Here is a 19,177-nt window from a genome sequence, read left to right as displayed (position 1 = left end):
AGAGCAGGCTGTTTTACCAACTTCAGAGGTTTGTGAAATGCCTCCTTTCAAAGTTGTGCCGTCACCAAGGCCGTTAGAGATTTACATTTTCATTTTATTTTTATTTTCAAATGTTAGTTTTAAGTTTTATTTAGTTTTTGGACAGTGGTCGCAAGTTGTTTTCTTTTAAGGTCCCATATCGTGTAAAACAGGATTCCCCTTGCCTCTGTGATAATAAAGGAGTTGGATGTGCTATCTAAACATGGTGAAAGTATCAAAACGCACGGTCGGCAACTAAATCCACACAATCCATATTAGAAAAGCAAGCCTCTAAACGAGCCGTTTGGACTTCCGTAACTTTGTGGCGTCACAAAGGTTCGCTCATTATCATTTGTCCTACCGCACCATGACTTTTGTAAGTTGAGCGGTTGCCATTGTTTATTCACCAGCTGTGGTATCTTGCATTTCACTCTGGAAACAGTTAACCAATCAGAACAGCGGGTCGTTAATATTAATGAACCTTAAAGACACAGCAACGGAAACAGCCTGTTCTTGGCAAGGCTCAGAGAGATGCTGGAAAGTGAACGTGTTAAAATGGATTGAAAGTGTTTTTGGCACCACACACACAGCTTTGAACGGACCTCAAGACATAAAATAAAACACTGGAAAGTGGAGAATATGGGTACTTTAATACATTGAGGTTCATTCAGTTTGTAGTTAAAGTGTTAGTATTTCAATGCTCATGCACATATGAAGTGCTCTTTTGTTTTCATGCTCACAGGGAGTTGTCTTTGAATGGGCAAAGCAGCATTGATCATGTATTGATAGTGTTGATAGTGTACAACATTATCATGTTAGGATCAGACTCAGGATCAGGGGTGCTTTAACATCTGGCTTTGGCGTCAAGGTATTTACCGGGGCACATATGCTATTTGACGTACTTGGCCGGAGTTTGAGGCAGGCTCATATAAAATAACTGGCCTTCTCTGACCATTAAAACAAACTTATCCCACGCTCTTATGCAGTGCAAATCTCAAGCATGCGCTCAAGTGTTTAATGTGCTGTATTTGTACCTTGCCTGCCTCTTTACTTAAAGTGTATGAAAATGTATGAATGCATTTTTTTCAGTTTGTACTGTTTCCTTTGTTCAAGTTTTGCTTTTATGTGAAGCACGTGAGATTCCCTCTGTAGGAAATGTCTTATATAAATAAAATTTTACTTACTTTCCGTCAAATTAAAAGGTTTTCTCAGTCTTAGTTTTAGGGAACTATAGTTATCTTTTTCCTCACAAATGCCATACGCCTCCACCGATATCTATAATCCCTTGTGCAATGTTCCTTTCTGTGCAGGACTCGGCTTGCTTTCACCCTCATCTGCTCTACCACCCCCATGCTTTATAAAACAGATTAACTATACTGCTCTCTGTTTCTTCCTCTCTGTAGATTCGATAACCCGGCAGCGGTCAGCCCCACTCCCACTAGACAACTGACGTTCAACTACCTACTTCCTGTGAATGCATGGCTGCTGCTGAATCCCTCGGAGCTCTGCTGCGACTGGACGATGGGCACCATCCCTCTGGTGGAATCACTCCTGGACCTCCGCAACCTGGCCACCCTCTTATTCTACACTTCGCTGGGCCTGCTAGCTTACCACAGCCTGCGCTACAGACACAGCTCTGCCAAGACCGTCATTATGGTGAGTAGGAGTCCTACAATTCGGTCAGATAATTTCAGTGCATTTCGATGTAATGGTATGATCACAGTTTGAGTGTGGTCAACAAAGTTCAGAGGTCAGACTTTAATCTGTTCTGTATGCTATAGTTGTGACCTTGGCTGCGAGTAGGTCTAAGCCTACTGTCTCAGTTCACTGGATATAATTAATTTAAGAAATACAGGATATCTTGCAGTGTTTTCCACCCTTTAAAAGAAACAAAGATCCTGCCACACGTCAGGGCAGGAAGCTGACTTTATTAATCTGTTCGCTACAGAGGTTCCTGGTGTTTAAAGGAACCTCCAGACAATAATGTGTTACCTGCAAAAGTGGGCGTTAGAGTAGACAAACTTACCACACACAGCTAAAATTGACTGGAGAGTTTTTTAAAACCCGATATGTGTGCCCTATTTCTCGTTCCCTACGCTGATTCTCTTCTGTTTTCATCCCTCTTGTTTTATGATGATAATGGAAGTTGTGATATTTGCCATGCTACATTGACCAATTGGAAATTGAGGCGTGCCAGAAGCTGGAACCAAGATTGCAGAACAGAATCTGCACATTTCTTGTCAAAAATGCATTGTAATAAACAAAACCTCAACAACAAAACAAGTAAATAAACAATGGGTAATATGGGGCCAGAACAAGTGAAGAGAGATATAGAGCAGCTCGGCCTTGCACTGTGAAGGAATGAATGAGTGGTGGTTTGTTGTGGTGCTTGGGAATAAATTAGCATCTGTTGTGCAATAGGCCCATGACTTTCTTACTTATAGGTCAGTAAACTTCCTCACAGTATCGCTCTTCGCTCCCCTTTGACAAAAGGGAACCACAAATCAACATAAGTAATCTGAATATTGACCTTGGCAGTGTTTACTCTGGTTGCTATGAGCATTCTGGAACATGTTGCATAACAAAATCATACTGCATCAACCTATTCTGCGTCGTTGCAGGGCTGCCAACTGTCTCAAATGGAGCATGAGACGCATACAAATGTCTCAGAGCACATACCCTCTCTTCAGACCTCTTCTCTCACAGAAAGCATGCCAAAATATTTTGAATTGCATTATTTTAGCTGACAGAGTGACTAATCATCACATGTTTTCTTAGGCTATGCTCTTGCTCAAACAGAGTTGGCCTTCATAAACAGCTGTGATATTAGTCACATTTTTACCTTTTATTTATTCAGGTAAAGTCGACTGAGCTCACATGCTCTTTTTCAGCAACACCCTGCTTCATATTTATACAGTTACACACATTCACACCTGGGAGCTGTCCAGTACAACCAGACCTCTGCTGCTGTTCCACTGACCAGCCCCACTGGAGCAAACATCTTGTAGAGCAGCTGAAAAAGATCTTTTTCCACTTCTGGAGACTGGCTGCTAGCTTTAACGTGTGAACAAGACGACAACTTTTTAAAATAGCCTATTGGTTTTAACTCTGGACTGTCAGACATTTCTGATGGTTTTTAAGGAAACATCCACCAACAAATAACAAACAAGAGAAGTTATAACACTCCATAGTTTGATAGCCAATTGATGATAATGTAATTTGAGATTTGATTTAATTATATAGGTCATATCTATCTATCTACCTATCTATCAATTCAATTCAATTCAATTCAATTTGCTTTATTGGCATGAAAGTTTACAAACAATGTTGGCAAAGCATGAAGATACAGAGTGAGTGTGTGTGTGTGAGTGTGTGTGTGCTGGGTTAGCACTCCATCATATAATGACTATCAATAGTCATAACAGTTCAACAATAAAAAAATACATTCAATAAAACAAGAATCAAAAATAAAACACATTGGTCAACGTGTGTGTGTGTGTGTGTGTGTTTGCGTGCGTATGTGTTGGTCACTCACTGTTCCTCAGGTTGTGGCAGGTTAACACACATTGTGCAGTCAGATCTGCTGTGTTTCCTTCTCCCAGGACAATTCCCAGTCTGGACTTGTCATCGAGCTCTTTGAAGTTGGGAATTTGGGAGCTGAGTTTATTACAGAACATTTCTCTGGCTGGTTTGAATTTTTCACATTTTAGGAGGAAGTGCATCTCTGTCTCGACCTCGCCTGTCGAACAGTGACCACATGTTCTGTTTTCTTTTGGTTGCCATGATTTCTTATGTCTTCCTGTTTCGATTGCCAATTGGTGGTCACTGAGCCTGTGCCTGGTGAGGATGTGTCTCTGCTTCCTATCTCTGACAGTAGAGAGATAGTGTGCTAGTTTATATTCTCTGTTTAGGGTCAGATAACATTCTAATTTGCTTTGACTTTTGGTTTCTTTTTTCCAATGTTCCAAATAGGTTTCTTTGCATTGTTTAATAATTTGGTTTATGCAAATTGGTGTTAGTAAAGCAGTGTTGGTGTGAGCCTGGTCCAGGTGTGGCTGAGGGTGGGTGGTTAGTCTCAGCACCAACTGACACAGCAGACTCTTTTCTGGGTCAGCTCTTGGGTTTGGAGGGCTTTGGAGTGGAGTAGGGCTGGGCGATATGGTTGAAATTAATATCATGATAATCATAAGGATTTTTCTCAATATCATTATATATCACGATATGGTTCATGTATGCAAAATCACGTTAAATAATCAAATTAATGTTCATCTCATTGAACCGAATGGTAATGTTAGGTGTGATGTCAAACAAAACAGAAATATTCAAATAATATTCCTACCATACCTCATTTTATCAGAGTTTTTAAGTAAAATTTGCTTGTCATCATCAATTTAGACAGCAGAAATGTGTGTCACGATATTAAAATATCTTCATATCATCACGATATGATTCCAATGAAAGACGATAAACGATAATATTGAATTATCGCCCAGCCCTGGAGTGGAGGCTGTCTGGGGAACTGGATTTAAGGTGATTTAAAAAAATTTAGCACTCTCTTTTGAATGTTAATTGTTAATGGATAACAGCCTAATTCTGATCTGCATGCGTTTGTTGGTGTTTTTCTTTGTGTGTGTAGGATGTGTCTGCAAAATTCAGCATGTAGGGATTCTGTTGGATGTTTCTCCCAGCTGGTGAAGCTCTGATGACTGAGTGGACCCCAGACTTCACTACCATACAGCACATTGGGCTGGATCACACTATCAAATATTCTAAGCCAGAATTTAATTGGAATTTGGTTATTATAAAATTTCATTTTGATTACATGTAGAGCTCTTCAAGCTTTTTCTTTTAGTGCGTTCACTGCCAGGCTGAAGCTGCCTGAGACTGTTATTTTAAGCTCATGGTGTGTGGTATGATCGTGTTTCCTAAGAACTGGTGTCTGTTTTCCTGACATCTGGCCTTTTTTTTTCTTTTTCAAATTGTCTATCTATCTCTCCATCTCTCCATCTCTCTATCTATGTTTCAGAGCGTTGGATTGCAATAACATTACAAAAAACTTTTTGGGAGGACCTCCAAACCTCCCACTGCACTTTTCACTCACAACATTTAATATCACTCCAACCTCCTGTAAAGTCAAAACTTGGCAACTGATTAGCCAAACTATTTCAGTGACTCAACACATCCAAAAATCTAAAAACTATCAGCACCACTGAAGATAAAACAAATAAAACTGACACCAAATGGTTTGAGAGAGCAATATACTGCCATACAAACAACAGGTTTGGAGTACATAGTCTTAAATATAAGCACTTCAAAGCTAGAAAAATCACTAATAATGACAGGGTGAGTATCCACCCTGCTGAAGTGTCATTGAGCAAGACACTGAATACCGTGGTGAGTATGCTTTTTTGTAGAAAATTAAAATAAAATAAATCCCTTATAAATCAAAGCAATTCTGACTTTTTAGGCAGGTGGTCTGGGTGCTATTCACATTTCAATCAAATTCATGGCTGTCTTCATTTACTTATTGGAAACACAAACACAGCTGTACATTTGGCTTTGCTTTGGAAAGCAGTTGGATGTTGGATAAAATCAAAGCACAAATGAAGTAAGAGGTACATAGCTTGCTATGCAGTCAAGTCTTCTCTCTGAATGAAAAACACTTACCAGTATAATTAGTAATTTCCAGTTTAACTGTATAATTGGAGATGTATAATTGACAGCAATGGCTTTGCCAAATTACCTCATAAGCTGGTGCTTGAAATCAGATAATGAGCCTTATCAGGTTCAGCCGTGATTAAATAATACCAACAGCTTTGACACTGGTTACGGTTTCTGGCAACGTGAGGTACATCATAAATCATCTTAAGTTTCTTGGTGACATTCCCATTTCTAATTGGATCTTGTAAGATTTTTCATTGTTTTTTTGTTCTGTCAAGTCAAATAAGATGATGATATTGTTGAGGTTAGTTACTCTAATTGATGTTTTTGGTTGAGAAACATGTAATAAATACATCCATTAAAAACAGTCCTTGATTTTGCAATTACTATTAGTAAGAAATTTACTTTCAGAGAAGTTCAAGATGCTAATGTAATGCATTATGAATCGTTCTATTACACAGGGATGTGATTCCTCTGGATTAATGCGCAATTGTGGATTTTCGGGCCTCATGATCAACGTGAATCGTGCAGATCCGTTGTGAAGCTGTACCCCAGTTTAAGACCATGCATGTGCATGTCATGCCTGCCCCTTTTAAGAGCATACATGTGCATGTCGAATATAAACTTTAGAATGACAATATACAATAACTAGACTATTTTTTATGAGACAGAAAGTTTACAAAAATGTATGAAGATGTTACAGTAGGTATTTGTGTGGAAATTGTCGGGGAGCTCCTAATGTTATATTGCCACGATACTGGAACGGTGATATAATTTAGCAATACTTCTGATTCTGTTTTTCTTCTATTTGATTGCTTTAAAAAGCTGAGCTAACATCCATAATCTGTAAAATACAGCAATTGCTGTATGAATTTCAAGAGACTTGATGCACTCTTTCAGTGACCATTTTTCTTTTGAAAGATTTGAAAGATATCTGTGTGAAACGTACTTGGCATTAATTTATCAATACTCTTCATGGGAGGAAAGATTGCAAATGTACTGTATTGATTTTGTTTGAACCCAATTAATATTTACATTAGTACATTTTTCAGAATCTATTTGGGGAAATGTAGCTTTTTTTGGGTATATCAATTACTGATAATTCTGCATAGCATTAAAACCACATCAATTGAATTTACATTTTGGGCATCTAGCATCTTTTTTTTTTAAACAAAAGCTTGAGTTAATGAAGCAGCTGAGCTGAAGCATTTTTAATATTTTTAGCATGTTAGTTACATATGATGGAACAACAGCTCATAACTACACTAATTGGGTACAAATGCATTCAAATAAGATGGCTCACATGGAATTTTTTTTTTTTTTTTTGTCTTTCTCCTTCAGGCCCTCTCTTTGATCGTGCTGCCTTTCATTCCTGCGTCCAACCTCTTCTTCCCTGTGGGTTTTGTTGTGGCGGAGCGGGTGCTTTATGTGCCCAGTATGGGCTTCTGTGTGCTTGTGGCACATGGATTCAGGATTGCCTCACATAAAGGGTGAGTGCTAGTCCAAACTGAAGCTACTGCCTTAAAGGGGTCAGCCTTGTGCTTCTACTGTAGAGCTTTTAGTCTTTCTTTACTTCACTGACTGCAACAATGTCTTAATCAAAGAGGATGGAAAGCAAGCAAAATGTAATGTAGTTTTTGTTGTAGTTGTAGTAGGTAAAACTACGAACTGTGTTTTGTGCCAAACTATCCAAATCACATTTCTCACATGGAAAACATGGGTAATATGGGTTACATTTTGCATGAGGCATGTATCTTTACTGCGCATAGATCTGTATATAAAGTAAACGTTACCTTACTCAATTATTACTTAATAAAAAGAACACAAGGCACACTTACGCTACTCAGAGAGTCACCAGTCAATCTGAACCGTTAAATGTGTGAGCAATTAGAGTACGTTGATATCTTGTATTACCAAACCTATGTAGCTGGTAAGCAGAAAATCTGTAAAACAAATTCTCATTTGTAGACACCTGAAGAAGATTTCCTGGTTGATGATTGGAGTGCTACTAACCACACATGCAGTGAAAACTTTCAACAGGAATTGGGATTGGGAGTCTGAGTACACGCTCTTCACCTCTGCCCTCAAGGTAGGCTGGAAAGCCAACTGAGCCGGCATTGCCAGTGTATCTTGGCTCACATTGCCAGCTTATCCTGGCCGTTTTCCCATGTCAGAGCAAAACTTTAATTATCTTATCCCATCAAGTAGTCTAAAAGATGACTGATCTTCTCTAAATGACATGTTGCGGGACAAAACAAGCTTATTCTCATGGTTTTTGTTTGTTTTTCTTTATTGTCCACCACTTCAGGTCAACAAAAACAATGCCAAGCTTTGGAATAATGTTGGCCATGCTCTAGAGAACCAAAACAATTACGAAAAAGCCCTGCGGTATTTTCTCCAGGCGACCCGAGTCCAGCCAGGTAAGAAAACATTGTCATTCATAAATCAGTACAGTCCGCTGAGCTCCATGGATGAGGTGATGGTATCACACATGAAATGAAATTTAATTCTATCAGGGCTTGTTAAATTACTTCTTAACTGGGTGAAAGGGGACATTGGAGGATCTCCCACAAGATTTAACAACGTATTTTCATTCTGAGTGTGGTAATAATGTAGATTAATGCCGTTGTCCTGTGTCATTATCGCTGGCCGCTGTTGGAGCTTTTCTGACTCTCAGGGAGTCACGTGAAAACACTTAATGTTTTTTTTTAACTGTATCAAGCATATACTGACTGTATAAATCATTTTGATCACCTTTGTATGAAATGGACTGAACAGGTGAATCCAGGTGAAGGCTATGATCCCCTGTGGGTTTCACCTGTTAAAGTGACTTAAGTCTTGAGACAGGCTAAAGAAGGCTATTTAAGACTAGAGACAATTTAGACATGGGCTGTGCAAACTGAACTATATATACTATTATATATTGTGCAACTGAATATATATAAGTAGGTGGTCCAAACGTTCTGTACACTGAGGGTAAGATGGACTGAGAAACGTTTACAGGGATCAGAAAAGTATTGAAAGGAATGGGTGTTGTGTTTGTTTGGGTTTTCGTTTCTTTTCCCTCACCCAGAAAATTCTCTTCACACATGGATTGACTGAAAAGCCGGGACATTGTTTGCTTTTGCTGAAAGCCATGCAGTGTTCTGTGACTGTACCCACCTGACCAGTCACTTGAATTCAGTTTTAATACACAAAACTGTTCAGTTACAGAAAGTTAGGCCTTTTCCCAGCATGTCTGTTTTGCTCAGCAGCTTAGCTTGCAGGAAGCATTTCCTTGGTTGAGACATGAACATTTTTGCCGGTTCACCGCCCAAGAGTGTTTCCCCAAGATTAATGATGTAAACACATTAACCCGATGAGGATTTCCTGGTTTGCTAATCATCAAGCATCAGCTTTGCTTGTGAGAGTGAACCCTTTGAACGATTCACTTTCCTTACTGTTTCCCAGAAGAGTTTATTTTCTTTTTAGGTTCCTTACAACAAAGTCAGATTTTCTTGACTTGCATACAGCATGAAGCTTTTATTTCTCCTTGGGTATACTTAGCTTACTGTAGCTTAGTTTGCTTCTATGTTTTAACACTGCATAAATAAACCAAAGTGGGGAAGAAAGTGTGGAAATACAATGGGGAAAAAAAAACATATCAACACAACGCACAAAAAGAAAATAGACTTAACCAGGGAAAGAAACAAACATACAAATACTGTAAGTAACTAAATAAAATAATAAAATAAATAAATATGCATACACACAGTGAATATTGGTCTAGATGCCCTTAAAAATGTTATAGTTTGTATTGGCTTGAGGACTGAAATGAAAGCCCATTAAATCTGACTTATTAACTTTCAGCTGGATATAGAAATCAGCAAAATATTTATAAACAAAAGGCTACTAATTTCTGAGAGTGAGTAAAAAATGGAAAAATAAAACTCCTTGGTTGCATAAGTTTGCACCGCCCCCGCAGTTAATACTTAATCAAAGTACCTTTTGTTTTGATTGCAGCAGTAAGTCTGTTTGGATAAGACTCTACCAACTTGGCAAATCTGAACTAACGGCATTCCAACTAACAGATAATGTTGGCAAATCCTCATTTGAACAGGGACTACTGCACGTTTCACTCCACTGTCGTTAAATTATTGTTGCTAACCTTTATTATGCTCCATACGATGTTTCTGCAGATGACATTGGTGCTCATATGAACGTGGGAAGAACCTACAAGAACCTGAACAAGTCCAAAGAGGCCGAAGACGCCTACTTGATTGCCAAATCCCTCATGCCACAGGTATTTCAAAACGTCACATACAGCCAACGGTGCTTGAAGCAAGTTGTTTGTTGTTCTCAAGCACAACCAAAACGTGTCTATTTTCTAAATATATTGCATCAAGAACCAAAAAAAAGGGTAGACGAGAAAAAAAAAGTTTTGAAAGTAAATCAATTAAATCAATCTCGATATCTTTTTGAGAGTGTGGATTTTCCCTGTTTTGTTGGTTCTTGAATTGAGCCTATTTGGAATCAACGCACCAGAGAAGCCTTACTGTATGTCCATTTTCTTACCCAGCATATGGACTTTCTCAGTCATTTACTAAATATATTACATGGAATTAGAACCGTAGCACCCACCCTTTCCATGATTTAAATTTACCAGGTGAAAATGTTATGTTATGTTAAAATCCTAATTGATTTCACCCATTACATCAGTTTCAGTGCTGAAGGAGTGATAGATGAAGGGAGCAAACAATTTTTAAGCCTTGAGATAACTGAGACAAGGACTGTTCGAAAAGCGGCACATCGTTACATTAGCAAGGCTGAGCTACTGTCTTTTACAATGAGCGTATATCCACTTTTCGGCTGTGAGGTGAATTTAGTGTCATGCCCATTGAAAAGGTATTTTGAGCTAGAATTGCTGCTGCTTTGACATTTCTCATATCGTAACAAGTGTTGTAAGACTAATGCCTTCTCTTTTGACCATGTATCAGATTATTCCTGGTAAGAAGTATGCCACACGCGTTGCCCCGAACCACCTGAACGTTTACATAAACCTGGCTAATCTGATCCGGGCCAATGACTCACGGCTAGAAGAGGCTGACCAGCTCTACCGGCAAGCAATCAGCATGAGACCAGACTTCAAGCAAGCCTACATCAGCAGGCAAGAATGTTAAATTTGCACTCATCAGATCTCAGTTCACTATGCTGGATGAATTATTAATATTCATCCTTTTCACACACAAGTGGGTAAACAGTAACTTCAAATGTGTCTTTGGTCCGCTTGGTCTGCGTTTGCAAACATTCACTACTTTTTCCTATAGCAAGACACTAAACATAGGGTTCTTATGCAGGTTCGGAAGGTCTTAAAAAGTTCAGGAATTGCACCAAAACCTCTGGAAAAGTATGGGAAAATATTGTTCAGTACCAACACACACATGATTACACAGTTTATGTAGTTAAAAATCCACTGTTATTTCACCTACAGAGGTGAGAAAATTGCCCAACACTCAGATATAACATGAACATGAAGGAAATTCCACTCCCAAACTCATAAATCGCCCTTACTTGCCAGTTTTTGTAGTCCCTCCTTTTCTTCAGTTATGGATCACTTTTGAATTTCATGTTTGTAACATATTGTACTTGTTATTTTAAAAACCACACACATACATAGTAATAATAATAATAATAAGTTCTTCGGGATGTAAGTTTAATTAAACAGTGTATGAGTCCGAGCAGTCAATATCTCATTCACTGTCAATGAGGCATCTCCAAGCTCTACATCAGCCTCTGTTCTCCTGTGTTCAACTTTAACAGAGTTGTTTATGTTCGCAGTTGCTGAGTGATGAGTCCTAAACCCTGGGAATGACATTTGAATTCTTAAACTGAGCAGCATTCCCCTTTGATGTGCCTTCACCGTGCAACACAAACACGACCTTAGACATTTTGTCAGACATCTCATTTGGGCAATGTGCCCTTATATCGCCTTTATCTGCGTTGTTTGTCTGTTCTGCTCTGCCACTCAGGCCGGTCACAAACATGCTAGGGCACTTCTACACGTTCACATTGTTATCACATGCACTCAAGCATGGCAAAAAATGCTACTTGCAGATCTTATTTTGCTTTTCTGGTGTTCAGGGGAAGTGGCTTATGCCAAAGTGTACTGAATGATTTGCACAGAAACAAGCACGTAGTTCGTGATAAGCTGCGATCAGCTTGGTGCGGGTGGCAGTCTGCCGCTCCCAAAAAACTCAAAAAGTAACTGCACATACAGTATGCCATTACAAGACACAGCTGTAAAGACTCTATGAGCCCGACGGCTGCATCACTTTGGTAAAGCAGAGGTTTGCCACGCCAGAGATCCCGGGTTCAAGGCCAGTGTCCACCAGACACGTTTTTGACCTGATATTTAGACGTGTGTGTGTGTGTGTGTGTGTGTGTGTGTGTGTGTGTGTGTGTGTGTGTGTGTGTGTGTGTGTGTGTGTGTGTGTGTGTGTGTGTGTGTGTGTGTGTGTGTGTGTGTGTGTGTGTGTGTGTGTGTGTGTGTGTGTGTGTGTGTGTGTGTGTGTGTGTGTGTGTGTGTGTGTGTGTGTGTGTGTGTGTGTGTGTGTGTGTGTATTATAGTGTTATACTGTATTATAGTGATATTTCACTCTGTGTTTTTAGGCTGTATTTTAGCCTACCTTTTTTTTTCTCTCGGTTCGATTGCTCTGCAGCCTAGTTTATCTGGCTTGTCTGTTCTGTGCCTATAAATGAATAAATGTATAGCATAAAGTTACCTTTGTATTGTGCCAGGAGTTCTGTTTCCTGATTGAAGCCACAAATTGAAACGAAAAAATGTGACGTGACCACGATGCCTTCTCAACGCACCAAGCTGGTTGCAGCTTATCACAAATTACACGTCTGTTGTTTGGTTGTTTGAACCCAGAGGGGAGCTCCTGTTGAAGATGAACAAGCCCACAGAGGCCCGGGACGCCTACCTCCGAGCCCTGGAGCTGGACCGCACCAACGCTGACTTGTGGTACAACCTGGCCATCGTCAACATTGAGATGAAGGAGCCCTCGGAGGCCCTGAAGAACTTCAACCACGCCCTGGAGCTCAACCCACGGCACAAGCTGGCACTCTTTAACTCAGCCCTTCTCATGCAGGAGTCTGGTGAGTGACGGCAGTTGTGTGCTGGGGAAATTAACAGTCAACGGAACAGTAACGGAGTCAACGAATCAAATTCAAGCTCCAGCTGGAGTGAAACTAAGGCATGACTGCCTAGTTTCATGCAGTATGTTAATTAACTGTGATATTTATTAGGAAATGCTTGGAACTTCTGGCAGTCCCCAGTTATTTGACACCAACTGGTAAGAGAAAAGGAAATAACCTGATTTTACCTTCAGGGTGTGGCCGGGTTCATAAGAAGTGGCCTCTCTGTCATGCTGAACCCTGTATGCACTGGCAGAGTTCATGGCCAAGTTTCTGTCTAGTCACGCTCCATTGGCACTGTGAGAGTAAAAACATTAATAAAGCGGTTTTATTCACAGCAGGCGTGACTGTTGGTTCAGGCAGCTTACGTCGGTTTATTCGCTCATGTTTCTGTGCTTTTGTAAATCTTAATAGAGTACTCATGCCTTCTTTAACGACTCGCACATTCTTTCTGCGGGTTAATCCAAGTGCATACAATATATGAAGAATAATTTGTTGAGGCGTTTAAATGTCAGTGATAAAAGTAAGTTCGCAAGATAAGGTGGGTCATTAAGAGAGCGATATTTCACCGCCTGCTTTCCTTTTCCAGCATGCTCACCTCGACATGACTCCATGACCTTTCATATTAAGTCCTCCTGGAAAGTCAGCACACTTTCTAGTAATACATTTTTCAAAATGACATATCTGCCATTGGGAAAAAGTGACAACTACACTTGAAAAAATGTTTGATAACATAAGATAAAAAAAAAAATTGCAGTACTTTATAAAGAATATTAAGTAACTTAAGTCCTTGTTTGCCAAACATGTACTTAGAGCCTGCTTCTGCTACATTTTAGAGATGTTGAGTGACTTTAGAAAATGCATGTATTGCATTTTGGAATTAAACTCAGATGCAATCCGGTGAAATTCTTGAAATTGAAAAAGCTGACAAAAAGCAGAAAAAATCCTTGAAAAATCCATGTCAATCTTTCCAACAAAAACACCTTAATCATATCAACTGTCCTCCTGATTGTTTTATATCTTCATTGCATTCTTCTACTGTCCCTCTGGTTCTTGTGGCAGGTGAGCCCAAGTTCCGGCCCGAGGCCAATCGTCGTTTCCTGATCTATGTGGAGGAGGAGCCAGACGACGCCAACGGCTACTTCAACCTTGGCATGCTAGCCATGGACGCCAATGAGAACGCGGCAGCCGAGCGGTGGATGCGTAAGGCCATCGGTTTGCAGGCTGGTTTCCGCAGCGCCCTGTTTAATCTGGCGTTGCTCTACTCTCAGTCCAGACGTGAGGTAGACGCGCTGCCCGTGTTGGATGAGCTGCTACGCCACCATCCGGAGCACATCAAGGGCCTGATCCTGAAAGGTGACATCCTAATGAACCACAAGAAGGACACACGCGGCGCCAAAGCCTGCTTTGAACGCATCCTGCGCATGGATCCCACCAACGTGCAAGGAAAGCACAATTTATGTGTGGTCTACTTTGAGGAGCGCGACCTGCCGCGGGCCGAGCGCTGCCTGGAGGAGACCTTGGCCCTGGCGCCAAACGAGGAGTATGTGCGTCGCCACTTGAGTATCGTTCGTAGTAAAATGGCTGCAATGAGCGTGGCAGGGCAGCCGCTTAGCTCAGTAGAGGGAGCCACCATGTCAGCTAAGGAGGAGAAGGGGAAGAGAGCAAAGGAGGGGGTGGAGAAGGTTGTGGAAGGTGAGGAGGAAGGGAGGGGTGCCGCCGCTGTTGGAAAGGGGGCTGGGGATGAGAAGAATGTGCGGAAATCCTCTGCAGAAAGCCTCGGAGGTGTAGGCGAGGACCAATCAGAGCCGCTGGACAGTAGCCAGGCTGACAAGCGGACTAAGAGCAAGTCCACTAAAGAGATTAAAGATATAGAGAAAAAAAGAGCAGCTGCCTTGAAGAGACTAGAGGAGATTGAGCGCATATTAAGTGGTGATTGACATTGCTGTAATTTATAGCTGGACTACTTTTATAGCGCTCTTTAAGACTGCATTTCCCCCCCCAATAGAAATGTGTACTTTAATCCATTGCCATTTTATTTTTGGATTTGTTTGTGTTTTTAGGCCAGTTTGCATGGTCCTGTTGTTTTAACACCAATCATGAAAAGAAGGGAGATTGTTGTATTACACGTGGAGCTCGTGTAACACTAAGCACAAGGCGATTTGGGATTAATCTATTTAAATCTTATCACAGATGTGGATGCCAATGCGTGTGCTTCATCTGAATGTCATTTCACATATCTTAGGCGTGCAGTAGTTCTATATATATATTTGTTTTGTTTTCCCCATGTGTAGTCATTGTTTATCACTGGATTTTTTTTTTATTTTTCTAAGATGTGAGTCACTCCTGTGCAGAGTTATTGTTTTTAAAAATGGAATGATTGTATCATGGACAATTAGAGGAAGTGACATGTTCCCCAGCTTTCCTCAAGGCAGGATGATATCTACATACGTATGCGCCTCAAAAATAACCCGCCCCACATACAACGCAAAAATAACACTACATCCACACTACATGAACGGCAGGCTTATGTTGCACTGCACCAATTTCAGTTAATCTTTATTGATCTCGCTCGGCGTTTCCTGCCACTGCATCATCAGCCTCGGCGCTCACAGTTCCCTTTACCTCTAAATTTCATTGTGATCCCGTCTATAGACTATTATCTCACTCACTTTGTCACATTACCCTTCCCATGTCCACGCCTCGCTCCACCCCCCACCCCCCCCATCCTTCAGCCCGCCACAGCCACGCTAATTTACGAATGGTTTCCTGCTTTTCCTGTAAAACTCATATGTACACATCGGTTGGATTGTGGCGACGCCAGTTCTGTGTGATGATTACTGCGCCGACACACGCTCATCCTCTGCCCCGGGCCTCGTCATGTGTTCCTCATTCGCAGAGGGTCCTTCCTCTCCACAGTGGCAATTTCACAGCACAGTGGCAGAAAACAGTTCCCGTCTTTCTCCTGCCGCAGCATGTTGACCTTGCTCTTGCTTTGCCGACTTGCTTTTTCCCGAAATGGACTTCACATACGATGCCCTAAGATTGTGTTTGAGTTTTTCCAGGTTTTTCAACATTTTACCATCCCCTCCTATTCGCTTGATTTAACATTTCACTTGTGATTACTTACTTGAATGAAAATGCTAGGAATTTCTTAGTCGTGTACTATCTGCTAACATTTAAAACTGTTGTATTGAAAGAAGTTAAATCTCAGTAAACAAAAAAAATATTATTGTGCAAAACTATAAACACAATCCCCAGCTTTTGTCTCCCTCCAGGCCATCCTCCTCTATAACCTCACCTACATGAAACGCAGTGCTCGTGGGCCTCATTGGCTACTTTCCGCTCTGATTGTTTAGATTAATCTCAGATTTGATTGAGATCGCTTGCAGAACAAGGAGGCTGCGCCAGATACTCAGTGAATAACTGATAGACATGTCAATAAAATTGGCTTCATCAAAATTACACTTTTATTACTTCACAAGAAGAGTTGACAGTGTACAGCGTCATTTGAACCCACAGTCAAACTTGACCTCAGTCGACCCGTGTCTGGCCATGATGGGTCTGCACTATTTAATTAATCACGGTCATTACTTAGCAAATTAAGCGGAGCGGAAATATTGTTTCTTTTTTGCTCGACATTATGAGCTGTTGTTGATAGCAGCGCCGCTCCCGTAATGTTTTTTTCCCCCCCCACAGTGCAATAATTCATCAGCACTGTGACACTCTGCTTAATGCAGTTCTAACTAATGGAATCGCAAAGTCATTTAATTTTCTAAAAGGAAGACGATATGTTATGAGAAGAGTTAATGTGGCCTGCTGATGCAGTTACAGCATTACTATGCATTTTCCACGTTGAGCCCTAAGAAATCTCTGTTGCTTTAGTTAGGTTATATGTAGATGCGTACGGTGTATGTGTATCCAGTGTTATTTATTTTTTTTTTTTATATGCACTGCAAACATGTTATTGTTTACCACTGACTGTATGCTTTAAATCACGGTACATTATGTGTTCATTTTGTAAAAAAAAAATGTCATAGATTGTTATCACCCTTAACCAACAGCGCCCATTTCACTGTCAACATTGATGAAACACTCACACACCCCTCAGCTGCTGAAATGGGTACAGATTTGAAAAAGGAAGCGTCCAGTTCACATATCCTGTGTTTAACCTGAAGTTGCTGAATGATTGTTTGATTGATTTTGTACGATTTAACAAAGATTTAACGGTTTCTTTTTTTTATTGCAATAGCCCTTGGTGGTGGGGGTCTAAGTTGTTAAATAAAGTCAGGTGACAACTCATTCCTCTTGTTACACTTTTTTTTTTTTTTTTTTTTTTTACTGTTTACTACAGTGTGATGCGTTCAACATGCACATAATCAGAATTGATCCGTGCAATATTGCTGTCAGGGAGTTTGTTGTAGAAATATATTTGATCATTACAGTGGAGAGGTGGCTTCCTTTGTGGTTCCTGTTTGTTTCATACCACAGGCCCTTCATGTAACATCCCTTGCATGATGTCAAACTGAATCTGAAATATCTAATTGAATTACAAATTGAAATTCAGTGTACCAAATGTATGTTGTCAGTCTCTCCGACCAATAGAATCTTCAGTGTAATGTCATTTCCACAGGATCTGATGTAACTCCCCCTTGTGCTATTTTAGTAGTGCACTTAAGTTGAAGCCTAGCTTGGATGTTACAGGGAGAAAAAAAAAAAAAGGGTCAGAGCAGTGATGTCATCGGGGTAGGAAATGTTCACTTCCCATAGCAGATGTTTGGTTGAATTCGGACCAGGACGCCCCCAGAAGCTCTGCCTCCCTCTCTACCTGCTCTCAACACTAAACAGAGATATTGTCACTTACATTTCCCCACAGCTTCTGTACACTGATGCCTCTATCTAGATCAGTGGTTCTCAACGTGGGGTCCGGGGACCACCAGGGGTCCTTGAGGGGGTTCCAGGGGGTCCCCAGCAAATTGAAGAATTGTTAATATTCAGCATTATTTAATTTACAAGAAGTTAACACAATTAGAGAATGTAGAAGAATGACTATTTTGATCATAGCTTCTTTGTTATCATCTGCCTACAATACAGATAGTCATGGAATTCTGGAAAAAATCATATCTAACAATAACAATATTCTCCGATTTAAAACGAGATAAAATCTCATCAAATGGGGGTCCGTGGCTCTAACGTGGACTAAATTAGGGGTCCCTGACATGGAAAAGGTTGAGAATCACAGATCGAGATAACATTACCCAATCATTTCTAAACTTGCTATTAAGACTTAAGTCCTATAATAAGGCGCTTTACAACATAGTTTCGCCAAATAGCGTTTTTATTGATACAAGGGAACATGGCAGAGGGATACCAATTAGGAGAGATACTTCCTGTTTGGGCGACTGGATCTACTTTTATTTTTAAATCCAAATTTTAGTGTAAACAAAGAATAGGAATGCAAAATGATGACGGACCCAGTTACTGCTTTATTGTCTTAAAAGCGGGATGTTGTTGAATCTGTTCACAAACATCAATGTAAGTTTTCAGGCTGTTTTCATGGCCTCATTCGAACGCTACAAACTCGTCCAGCTGCATCTGATCTTGGTGAGTAGTTTATATTCTGGTTTTCATGGCGGTCAAGAAGAACGACCCCCATGTTAAAACTAAGTGGAATATTGGCCCTGAAAATGCTCAGATAACAGTAAGAGTAACAACAGAAGACTGTGGCTGTGTTGTGCAAACTCCCTGGTGCGAATGTGTGTATGAAAGTGAAGCAGCAGGACTGTGCTAACAAAGAGTATGCCACCAATTTAGTTTTTTTTTCTTTTGGCATCTAATTTGCATTTTACCAAGCACCTATACCTGTAAAAAGCTGCTGTCAAAACAATATATTTCATGTTCCAGCATGAAAGGCTGTCAGGAAGTCAGTCACGCTCACTTAACAACCGGTGATGCTGGTGATCACGGACGGTGGTTCAGTTCAGTGGCTGTGAACCGAGCGGTGCATCATCGTGTCCCAAGGAAAGTATTGGTGAACAAACAACTACATCAGGAACGTCCGGGCTCTTTCAAAGTCAAAAGAAATCAGCAGCTGTAGTGAATGTTTGGAGTGAAAACCTGCATATGATGGTGCACGGTTACTTTGGACTGCGTTTTTTTTTATGAAAGGTGCTACACAAATAAAGTCTATTATTATTGTTATTACTGTTAACACTGTGACCTTATGCGTGAGTAGGCTTTTTCGTTTTTTTATGGCCTACTTGAGTTTTTACAATGATTGTTTTTCTCATATGACTTCAAGGTGCTTCTGATCTCATTGCAC

The 19,177-nt window shown here is 40.4% G+C and overlaps 1 protein-coding gene across 1 annotated transcript in view; it reads left to right on the top strand.

Moving 5' to 3' along the window:
- Positions 1-17,150, top strand: part of tmtc3 (transmembrane O-mannosyltransferase targeting cadherins 3) — a 29,131-nt gene extending 11,981 nt beyond the window's left edge. Inside the window, exons 7-14 of the mRNA XM_071519500.1 lie at positions 1,422-1,674; positions 7,021-7,169; positions 7,648-7,768; positions 7,988-8,099; positions 9,858-9,961; positions 10,656-10,825; positions 12,590-12,816; positions 13,918-17,150. Of these exons, the coding sequence (XP_071375601.1) occupies positions 1,422-1,674; positions 7,021-7,169; positions 7,648-7,768; positions 7,988-8,099; positions 9,858-9,961; positions 10,656-10,825; positions 12,590-12,816; positions 13,918-14,795 (2,014 nt within the window). The 3' untranslated portion in view covers positions 14,796-17,150. The remainder of the gene's footprint in view (positions 1-1,421; positions 1,675-7,020; positions 7,170-7,647; positions 7,769-7,987; positions 8,100-9,857; positions 9,962-10,655; positions 10,826-12,589; positions 12,817-13,917) is intronic.
- Positions 17,151-19,177: the final 2,027 nt, after the last annotated feature.

Source organism: Centroberyx affinis, unplaced genomic scaffold (genome assembly GCF_046629955.1).
Source record: "Centroberyx affinis isolate AG114_WGS23_722 - 3 ecotype Tasmania unplaced genomic scaffold, CSIRO-AGI_Caff_v1 ptg000711l_1, whole genome shotgun sequence".
NCBI lineage: Eukaryota > Metazoa > Chordata > Actinopteri > Beryciformes > Berycidae > Centroberyx > Centroberyx affinis.
Note: the sequence above shows the minus strand (reverse complement) of the source record. Positions and strands in the feature narration are given on the sequence as shown.